This window comes from Balearica regulorum, chromosome 1 (genome assembly GCF_011004875.1).
Source record: "Balearica regulorum gibbericeps isolate bBalReg1 chromosome 1, bBalReg1.pri, whole genome shotgun sequence".
In the NCBI taxonomy this organism is placed as follows: Eukaryota; Metazoa; Chordata; class Aves; order Gruiformes; family Gruidae; genus Balearica; species Balearica regulorum.
In genome coordinates, this window is record NC_046184.1 from 119207541 (window position 1) to 119219113 (window position 11573).

General features: G+C 40.5%; 1 protein-coding gene across 1 annotated transcript in view; it reads left to right on the forward strand.

Annotated features, from left to right (window-relative positions):
- Positions 1-11573, forward strand: part of SH3BGR (SH3 domain binding glutamate rich protein) — a 30659-nt gene extending 19086 nt beyond the window's left edge. The window contains exons 4-7 of the mRNA XM_010307772.2: positions 3251-3364; positions 7915-7944; positions 9959-10066; positions 11077-11573. Coding sequence (XP_010306074.1) covers positions 3251-3364; positions 7915-7944; positions 9959-10024 — 210 coding nt within the window. The 3' untranslated portion in view covers positions 10025-10066; positions 11077-11573. The remainder of the gene's footprint in view (positions 1-3250; positions 3365-7914; positions 7945-9958; positions 10067-11076) is intronic.

The window sequence follows — 11573 nt, forward strand, 5'->3', positions numbered from 1 at the left end:
ATTGCTCTGTGAACTCAGTGAAGCTGATTTACTTGAGCTGAAGGTCTGTTTTCAAATCATGTATATACTTAAATACTTAATCTTAGTATTCTTGGTCTTAATATCCATAATCTTGCTAGCCCAAAATCCATAGGTACTTAAGCTTTAGTCTCTTACTTGAAGACAACTTGTACTAAGACTGCTTTGAATTATAAATTTACAGTATGTGCATTTGATTTAAAGAGAAAATGACCTGTCAAACAATCTTTATAAATGGTACTTCATTTTAAATTAGTTAAAAATTAAATTTTGTGCTTCTATGGAGAGCTAGTATAATGACGATATTCTAAACATCACAGTTGTCCATGTAATTAACAAGAACTCCGTATGTGTGTGTGCACGCGCATGTGTTCTGGCTGATAACACGCTGCTTCTAGAGTTTAGTTCTTTCAGCTGCAACTTTTTTTTTAGCCTTATGCTCTGAGTAAGTATATGATTCATCTGAGATGATAGTTTTACATAGTAGGTTCATTTTAATTAGAATGCCATCTTCAGTCTTCATGTATTTTATGTATCTGGCAAAAATATTGAATACATAGATTTAAAAATGAAATGTTAATATACATGCTGAAAATAAATATCTAACCAATTTAGCTTTCATTAACACCATCCTTTTCATTTTAGGAACTGCTACAAAGAAAGTATCCGTAAGGAAGTTATCATTTGCTTAAGAAAACAATGTATTAACACAATGTTGCAGAAGAGAATTTCAATATATATCTGTGTTGCTACATATTTTAATCTTAAAATATTTTGTTAGCTTGTGGGGGAAAACTAAAAGATAAATTAAGCCAAACAAATGTCTCTGTAGAACTGTTTTCAATAACAATGCCACCAGCATCAGAGTGCAGCGAGCCCACAGTTTTATGTGCACCTGAAATGACACAATATTGCCAGAAAAACAAGTAGTCTTTTCTCCTTCCTCCTTCCTCTGGCTCCTTCTGCTTACTCCCAGCTGCTCATTCCTCCCCCCCACGCACCCCCCCACGTGCTGGCAAAAACATTCATGCAGCTGTGTAATGGACTGTGCAAATTGTGTGAGATATGGAGATGTTTTTCTTTTTAACGCTTTAATCTTGATCAGCCTCCCACTCCAGTTCACCATGCAGCCCTGGAAAGGCCGCTGCTGCCAGGAGGGCAAGGGCAGCGCAGTGCTGGGAAGGACTGCAGGGAGGGCCATGCTTGCTGCTGATCGGCGGGTTTTTTGCTGTTGTTGTTTTTTTCCTGCAGAGAGGAAGGGGAATTTATGAGCCTATGTGCTAACTCTTTTCATTGCAAGCTCCTTACACATAAAACGTATTTTCCATGATTCAGGAGAAAATTGCCAAAAGGGCACCAAATCTTACAGACCGTAAAGTTTCAGGAAAAAGATAAAACTGCAAAAGTATTTTGTCCGTCTTCATTCTGTCATGGTATCTGCTTCCAAACATTCCTAACCTCCTTTCTATCACTTTTGTCCCCATTGAGCAGAGCACCTCAGCCGGAGGGCATGTCTTATATTGCACACCCACATCATGTGTCCCACATGGGACAAAGATCCCTAAGCCAGCAGTCACCCAAGTCAGCTCTGGGGCTAAAAGCCAGATAGCTATGCTGTGTCACGCTTCTGCAGGCTAAGTACACTGGCTGAAGAAATCATATATGATGAGGACACTGGAGGAGGACTTGTGAAGCTTAAAGGACAGGAGATCGTGACTGGCGACATTTGTTTCACTGTAGAGACAAATGAAATTACAGAAAAGCAGAAAACCCCAAACTGACTAGGTGGATGAGTTGTAAGGGCTTGGTCACAGGGATGAGAAAGGAGCTCATCTTCTATCAGGGACATGCTGCTCTGCCCAAAGCATGTAGGACTTAGCATGAGATGGGACAGGATCTCCCCTGAGCCCAATTCTCTGTTGCTGGAGGCAACCACACCAGATAACACCTCTCAGAAGTGGTCAGATTCCCTTTTAATGAATTAGGTCCTTTGCCTCCGCTTCTCTACTAGAAAGGTCTTCCAAAATTTCACACTGCTGATCAGAATTTTTATTTACTGCCAGTTTGTACACATTTAGTATCTACATCAGTGCTCTTCCTTATCCCGTCCCTCCCTGATGTTTACTCTGATCTATTTTTAGAGAGCCATCATATCCCCTCACAGCATTAATTTCAATAGATTAAAGTAATGAAGCTTTTTTGGTCACCCTTTCATAAGACAGGCTCTCCACACCCTCAGATATTCCTGTAGCCCCCGTCTGCACCTGTTCCAGTCTGAATTTCTCTTTCTTCAGCCTGAGTGACTGGAACGGTACAGAGCGATCCAGAGGAGGTTTTGCCTTGGCCTTATGCAATGGTATTAATATTTGCTTTCAGCTCCACCAGCTATATCGCACCTCATGCATCTGAGGATCACATTTATTACCTCTTTCACTATCGCATCACATTTGTGGCTCAGTTATTCTGTGATTATTCAAATACATCCATCTTTTTCTTCTTTGAAGATCATCAGCTAACGAGCTCCCAAAGCGCAGTAGAAATATCTGTTTCTAATCTCTGTCCTAGAACTACCTGTCCCAAATAAAGTGACTTTGCACTTCATGCTATTGCGTTTCATCCTATTTCTGTTGTTCCACTCAAGGCCATACAGGTCTCCTTTTATCTGACACAGTGTGTGATCCAGCGTGACCTTTCACAGCTACCTAGCTGAAAGTACAACAGCACTTAAAATAAAGAGCTTTCTAGGAGGTGCATGTTCACGGTGCTCGAATAAATAGATTTGATAGATTGGTGTGTGAATTGAGGAACAGTTTCCTGATTTTAAATGAGAAAGTTAAGAGCCTTCTCTTTTTCTGTAGCTTCTTGATGAAGTTTAATTGGAACGCATGCTGGGGAAAAAGGCTTTTTTTCCTGAAGCTAGAATGTACCAGCAGGGTCAGTATCAGTTCCTATTAAACTTTCCACAGAAAAATTAGAGAATCTACTATGCTCTGAAGAGGAAGAAGTGCTTGAATTCATGTTTTCCCTATACAAACCCCATGCCTTTACCAACAGATCAACATGCCAACAAGCATTCTTTTCACAGGAAAACGTCCAAAAGGGTATATTTTCATTTGAGTGCTGAAGCAAAATTAGAAAAACACCTCCCAAAACTGTAAAGTGAAGAATTTTATAGAAATGAATTGTTGGTTATGTGCCCTGAGGCTAACAATGACTTCTCCTTTGCTGCCAGGAGACTGAGAAGTCTGATGACACGGATGAAACTGAGGCACTCACAGAAGACAAGGCAGATGAAGGGGCTCATGAAGAAGCTCAGTCTGATCAGTCACCATCAGAAGATCAACAGGTAATTTTTCCTTTTTCCCTTTGTGATCTGAGGGTTTTACCTGTGCTAAGCACATGAAACAAACCCGCAGGCCCTCCTACTGTGCCTCGGGGTGGAAAAACTGATTGCAGAGTGGTCCTGCTTGTCTTTCGGATGCATTTTCTTTGGCATTATGGTGATATGAAACCTAGATAAATCTCCAGGGAACTTCTATAACAAGAGTTGTCTTTAACAGTTTCCTTTTGCCATTTGTTACCATAAGCTTTTTTTTTTTTTTTTTAAGGCTCGTTTGGAACCAGACTCTAGTTATGGAGAATAATTTAGGACTGAACATGAGAGTCCTATCTGTGTGGAAAAATTTACTGCTATCAATGGCCGGCTTCTGCAGTGGTCATAAAACTAGTTCTTAATGTTCGTTGTCATGTACCAGCATTGGCTGCTGTTGCAGCAAGCCAGATCTGACTGTGTCTTCTCCAGGCCATGCAGAAACCCTTGGGCAGTGCAGAAATAGAGACTGTTGTTATCCTTTCTGCCTGCACAATGGTCTGATATGGGCAGATCTCAAACTGCAGTGCTAAAGGTTCTTGTAAGAAGCCATCTGAGTTCCTTCAACTCCCTAGTATAATATCCTGCAGTTAGCTAACATCAGTAAAGTATTTCTGGTTGAAAGGGTAGATGGATTTTGCAAAAAGGGACCATTCTGTTGTGTGCTGGTGTCTTCCTCAGTGGGGTGTTTATGTTACCAGCCAGGTTCTAGACCCAGCAGAGACTAAGCAAAAATGAGTCCTGTGTCTGGAGATAGGGATCCAGATGTTTTGTTTCTCCTGCTGCTTGGACAGTTTGGCATTTAGGGATGGGTTTACTTTGATATTGCAGTGTCAGGTGACTCTCTTCCCAAAGAGGCAGGCCTACTGCTGGATCAAGTGCTTACACTTGTTGGGTTTTTTTGTGGTTTGGAGATCAGATGGTCCCAGTGGAATATCTGTCACGAATGCATCATCTCTTTCACCCAAGATCAAAACAAATGTGGTTTGGTTTTTTTCCATCTAGCTGCAATGTTTTTCCAGAGGAAGCACCTCTCTGTAAGCCTTTCCCCATTCCCATTTTTAACAATGACTGAACCAGTCATTGTTAGGCTGGAAAAGTCATTGTTAGGCTGGAAAAGCACCCTTTTACACAGCCTCATGCGAGTCTCAGGCACTGGGAAGTACCATTTAAAATTTCAAAATGGCAATGAGGAGAGACAGTCCTCAGTGGGAACTCAAATTTCTCCTTAAATTATATCCAAGCACCTTTTATGTCTCTATGAATTTCAGCCAGCACACGAGTGCCATCGAATACCTTTTTCCTTAGTTCTTAAGAGAAGGCCAGCATAAAACTGCAGTGCATCCCCTGGCTGGATTAGGTTACTTGCCATTCTGGCTGGCAGTCTACTCTAATGTTTTTCAAATGAGAACAGAATGCTGGAACACGTCTGCAAATGTGTCAAGCAGCTGTGTATGAGAGGTTTTGTAATGACATAATGCAATACCACTCCTTTACTCCTATACAACAAGCACCTTGCTGCATTTCTCACAGAATGGATTGGAGCTCTAAGTGGAAAATATATTCTCCTTTAGTTTTCCAGGGAGGGGAGTGGCAGAGGAGGGAGCAAGATAGTGTGTTTGAACAGATCTTTCTGTGGTTATAAAGGCATAAAATATGGTTAGTCTTACAAATCCTCCCCTTTCTTGGCAGTGTCAAAATGTTCTTACATGGTCTTACATAAGGAGGAGGAAAAGTCTTCCTGAAATCGTCCAACTCTGATACCCACCTTCATCATGCCAGGTGTATGTTAGCTCCTAGGGGAAGGAAAAAAGCACAGTTTCTGTTCCTGTCTCATTTTTAGAGAGGGTGCTCACGACTGCAGGCAGCAAGGTACCAGAGACTCCTGCTGGGGACACACAAAACCCATTTTTCACCCTGTTCCACCACCCACTTCCCATGTCACCTAGGACAAATCACTTCAGTGACGTGGCATCTGTCCACCTTGCCACAGTTTATCCCAATTATCACTTCTGTTGGGATGGCATGAATCATTCTGTAGAAATTCTGGTATTCTCATTCACTACAGACAGCACACAGAGGATGAATTTAGATGAGAAGAATAACTTTGAGGCAGCTATAGTGAGATGAATTCTGCCTTTTGTATCTGTATCTCATTCTACCCTTATAAAAGAAAGCTAGAATAACATTTCCTTACCTGGCCAGGGTTTTATGAAGTTAAACACGTTTCAAGACTGTCAAATTGCCATTGGAGCATCTCCACTGGATGTTAGGTCCTAAAGGATACGTGTAATATCAACACAGTATTTTCAGTATTTCCCTCTCTTCCTCTCGTTCTGCAGCCCAGCACACCTTGTTTGACCACTTAACCACACTGAATAGATGTTTTCCATGTGGTTTCCCCACTCATGTCTTTTTTCTTCTAGCTTATTAGGAGCTGGTCTCTGTATACTGGGTTCTGAAAGGGTGACCTTCTTATCAGTGGCCCACTGTATTTTGCAGCCAAACAGTTGCATCTTTTGAACAGCAGTCAGGTCCCTTTTGGAGTGTCAACTTACTCTTTTAACAAACCCTCAAATCAAAATGCCATAATTTAAACATCGCAGTTTTATGTTCTGCTTCTAAATTAATATACCAGTGGGAATCTAGTATTGGCATTTTGGCTTTATTTAGCACTCAGTTTCAAACCAGCTTAAAACCAACTCTCTGATGCAGGGTGTAACCCAGCCAGATTTTCTCCAGTGACTTTGCAGGAGAAACGCCAGTGCTATAGAAAAATTCTAGAAGAGTCTTGGCAAGGTAAAGATATCTTAGTCTTTGCCAATGAGCATAAGACAGATAAGAAAATAAACTGTGACTGTCTCAATTGTGGAGCTGCATGGAGGGTCCCAGATTTCAGAAGGCTCCTCCAAAGCCTCAGTAGAAGGATTGGCAGCCGACAGTCAATGTGGGTAAGTGTGGAGGCTGCAGCCCTCCCCTACTACTTCTGCTGCCCTTGCTGGGAGATGCAGGAGTCCAGAAGATCCAGCTTTTTGTTTCAGGCTGTGGTATGACCCTGAGGAAACCAGCAAGAGACCCCAACTCTCTGAAAAACAAAACTCTTAAGTCAGCAGCTGTCTCCTGAACGTGGCAGGGATAAGCGCACAGTGGGACAGGTCGTTCCTCAGAGTGCCTAGGCTCCAGCAGCTCCAGCCCCTCATTCACACAAGCATCCAGGAAAGCCCAGAGCAGATGTTGAAATAGAAAGGCCATTACACAGATCCAGTAGTAAGTAACAGGAACAGCTTTCAGCCTGGGTCACCAAGGGACAGCTGCAATAGGATATCTTTAGATTATGAATTTTTTTTTCACCTTAAACCTGTTGCATGCTTTTCTTCCCTAATCACTTCATCAAGATGATCCTTGACTTCTTCCTAATCTTTTTTTTTTTTTTTTTATTCCTAATCCCCATCCTCTGATGGAGAAGGTTGAGGAACCATTTTATTTGGATATAGTGTCCCTTTTTCTTGCTTCGTCTGTCCCTTTGTTTTTGAGTTTTTTGAGGAAAAGGCTGTGACCTCCTATGCACGTGGCACAGCAAGGATTCTGCTGGTCACTAGATGTGATGATAGTCATAATTTTTCTTTATTTTTACTATCCGATTTTAGCTTTAGATTTTAGCTTGGGGGTTAGAATATTTTTTAAGTGCTGTCCCAGTTAAATCAGTTTGCAGTACAGATTAGGCTTACTTCAGGGCAGAATTATTTTAGAAACATGTTCAGAAATCATATTATAATACAAGTCTGTATCCTGTCTCAGAAATTCCCCAGGCCATATATAAACCCTGGCACTGCAGCTCACTTCCTTATCTCAACTCATTCTATTCAACCGCTCATGCCTTCTGCATGGCACTGTTCCATTTGCCCTTTCTCTTTGGGATTTTGTGTAAGATTAGCTCTTCTCTACAATAACCAGCTTGGTATCTTGGTATTAAATTCTATTCACTGTACATTTCCTTTTTTCTTTTTTGTCTCTCTTCTCTTCATGACTTTTGCTCAATCTACAGTCTAAAACCAGCTTGTATTATTTCTTATTCCCCAGTACTGTTGAGCCAAGGCATCTGTTCCAGCCTACAACAGTTAACAGAATTGCAAGCCAGATTCTAAGTGATGATATATAACATAGATAAGACTCTGTATAATTCTGATTTAACTTTCATTTTGCAGACCAGCTAATTACCAAAAAAACCCCAACCCCAAAACACCTGTAAAAGCAAACAAAACCCCAGCTCTAACGCTTTGTTTGTCAATGAAGCAGATTTGATTGGAAGTAACTGAGAAAAAGGGAGCTGTATTTAATGATTTTATAGCCCTTTTTCAAAGTAAAAGCTTAGCTTAAATGTCCTTTGTGAGTTAATCTGGAAGACTGAATTCCACATAATTTTTCTAAATTCAGTGTTTAATTTCTGCTGTGTTTTGCCTGTATGACCTCTGATATTCTTTGTTTGGTCTACCTTTTAAACATTTTCTTTTGTATCTCTTATGCAGGAAAGCAAGGAAGATCATGCAGCAACAGGGGTATAGTATATTTGGACATTTTGCCTTCATCTTTTGTTTGTGTGCATTTAATTCCTTTTCGGTCTCATTGCTTCACTCAGAAGTTAGTAAATTCTTATTCATGAAACTAAATATAGTAGTATTATATTCTGCTAGAGATAATTATTGGTCATATCATAGTCTTATTGTTTAGGAACAAAGATAGGCCCTTAATCATTAAAAACTGTAAATGGAAGAGAAATGGTCTTTCACAGATTCTTTAATAAAATTTGCCAAGGACTCCCAAGGCATCTATATCTTTGACAATCGCTAACTGACACTATGCTGATTACATTTTTAGTGGTGTGAGTGTGAAAGAGTCACACTGACAATTTAGGCAGTTGTGCCTATAAAGGAAATATTTTCCTTGCCAGAATTTATAAGACCCAGGTGCAAATCCTTATACACTTTTCTGCTTTGCCCAGCGTTGCAAGTTTATGCCTTGAATATTTTTTCAGTGTTCCCAGTAAAACTAATGATTATATTAGGCTATTTTCCACTACAAACCTGCAATTAATAAGAGGACACATTCACATCCTCCCACTTCCAAACTGCAAGATATGCATATATGCATGTGTATACGTACACATGCCCGCTGTCAGAGTTATGCATTGTGGACCTGGCAGCTGAAATGGAGCTCCTGGGCCCATGGGAAAAGCGTGGGGGCTCCTCGTGAGGCTGGCGAGGGCTGTTAAGGCTGTCAGTGCACCCTGGCACCACTAACTAATGCTTCAAGCAAGAAAAATACCCATTTTTTCTGTAAAAGCTAATTGACTTGAGTTTTGAATGGAAGTTATTAATATCTGAAAGATGTTGCTTGTCCGTGGGCTTGCCTGGCCCTGTTTCAAGGAGTGCTAATGAAAGGCACTTTTCCTGGGGAAAATGCTGAAAGAAGCAATATTCCTTTGGCACAAGAACTTCTAATCCAGCTGATCTGTGTGGACGTTCGCGTTACATTTCTGGTTTTGCAGGGTTGATCCCTTAGTGCAATGGTTTTCCCTGAAAAACAACAATTCTAAACGAGGAATCTGATTACCCAGGTCCATTCCCAAGTGCATGTTTAAACAGGATTTTACTTCAGCGACTCAGGTGTGACTCTCATACAGACAGTATGTGTCTGAGAGGAAAACCTAGGGTCTGTGGTGCTCATATACTACCTGCAGTCCTGACTGAAAAGTAATTATGTATTCTTTCATTGGTTGATTACGCCGGGAAGAAATTCCCATAATTTTTGTAGTCTAGGTAGTATATGAAGGTATGACATTTTGAGATAAAGCTTGTTTATACACACAGAAGGAGTACCTTTGAACAAGTGCTTGCTGGAAGAGAAGGAGCAGAGAAGCCTACAATGCCATTTTCAGTTGTTTTTCAGAGTACGACTACACTTTAAAGATTCATTTACTAGCTCTTAAAAGACAAACACAGATTGTTGTCTGTGTTACATAAATGATATTTTTCAGATAACTGTTTGGTTGACTGAAGGAAAGGGCTATTGCCTTTAAATTGTGCCATTCCTTTTTATAAAAGAGAGAAATAAGAACTTTGGAAACAGAAACAAGGCTGTATTATCTGACTCCAAATGATTTTTAGATTATTCAAGGGTCTAGTTCCTGTGCCATGCTTCTTGACTTGTTTACTGCTCCAAGAAAGCATATAATTAAAAATACTAAACTTTGTGTCATAATTGCATATATTTCATATTCTTATTTTGACCTTGAACATCTATTTACAGCTTAACCATATACTGTGTTCTAACCTCTGTCAGAAGAGGGGTTCTTATGTTCTAGCATTTGCCTATTTACTCCACAAAGCTCGAGCCCTGGCATGTTAAGATTACAAGCTCTATACTTCACTTCTCTGTTCTATTCTATTTTTTAAGCTTTAATAATATTGCATTTACTAGGAACATAACAGTTGCAAAAGCAGAGCTCTGCATGTCAAGACTGTTTATTTTGCTTCAATTCCTACATGATTACAACTATTTTGTATAAAAAAGGAAGAAGAAGAAAAGCAGGAAGAGGGAGAAGAAAAGGAAGAGGAGGAGGAGCAAGAAGAGTCTTAATACACTTCCCTATGACACATTCTTTCTTGAACAGGTTTTCAGGTAACTATTAAGATAGCCAGCACACTTTCTAAATGTTCTTAAAGTAACATAAACTTGAAACTTTTGTACATATTGTTGTTATATGCAATGACAAGAATGGAAAAAAAGGACAAAAACAAACAAAAAAAAGGTATTATGCGTTTGACACATAACAGTTAGTCAGAACTATTGCCCTTAATGAGTTTGCTGGTATTCCCCATTTCTGTGGCACCAATGAATCTGACTTTCCTACACAGCTGTCTCTGTGATCCCTAATACCCACCAAATACTGCGGGCCCTTCGATCCATTCCCCATCTCTCTTACAACCTTCACCTCCCCGCCGAGCTTCTGATACCTGCTTTGGGCACACTCCTTCGCATCTTCCCACGGTGCCCCCCAGCTCACTGCCACGTGAGCAGTGCAAAGAGCAGCACACTGGGTGTGTGCTGCTTGAACGGTCAGCATATATGCACAAAGTGCCCAACTGACGGGCCAAAAGTACGCTTAGCTGTTAGACTCATTGCAGCTAAACCAGGAAGCATCTGGAAGGCAGAATTTGTGTCTGTATAGACGTATGACCATCCAGCATCGCTCAAGTTTTGCCAGCATGTGGTTTCAAATTTAATTTCCAGATTTTCTTCTTCCTCCTACTGTATCTTCTCCTCTGCACAGAAATAGAGATCAGACAATCAGTTACAGGGAAAACCTGTTCACCTACAAGAAAACTGGAATTTCTAGCAGATTTTCCCCTGGGTGGCAGAACTCTGCCCCGATTGCAGACACAGAGTGTGATACACTAGAACTCGTGGGATTCCCAGCTAACTGTGTCTCTGAGGTAGTTGCCATAGGTTTCACCAGCCGTACGCTGATGTGGAGACTCGTGCCTCAACAGGACAGAAAATCCGTCACTTCTTTCACGCTACCTCTGTTGCATGAAAATTAATTCATCCCAATATTGTCCACTGTCCAGACATGTAAAATCACGGAAGGAGAACTAAGTTCTAACTTAATTTTCCTTATTTTTGTTCAGGAAGCACAAGTTGGAGCAGCCCTGCCAAAGAAAATAAAATCATTCTCTTAAGCAACTAATCACTACCTTTTGTGCCTGAACATATAAATACATAACAGAACAAAGACACCACCCTGTCCTACCTGTGGCCTTTATATATATATTTGGTATTCCAATTGCTTGTTAAAATGGATCTTCTTATACCTGACTGATGGTATTTCAGTTGATTGTTATACGTTGGAATAGTGTTGTCCATGTCACATTTTAGATTGTAAGCTCCTCAGGGCAGGAACCATGTCTTTCTCCATGTTTATATACTGCCAAACACATTGTTGCCACTCAGCAGATAACTGCACTCACACAAGTGACGTATTCAGAGAAAAAGAAATTCAGCACTGAAAACTGCAAAGAGGCTTCCTGTATGCAAGCTACGTGAGTCACTTCTCCCTCAGCTGGCTTTTGAAAATGATTGAGATTTCCATTGTACAGCAGTTTAAATAAATGCATTTTCTGTCTTA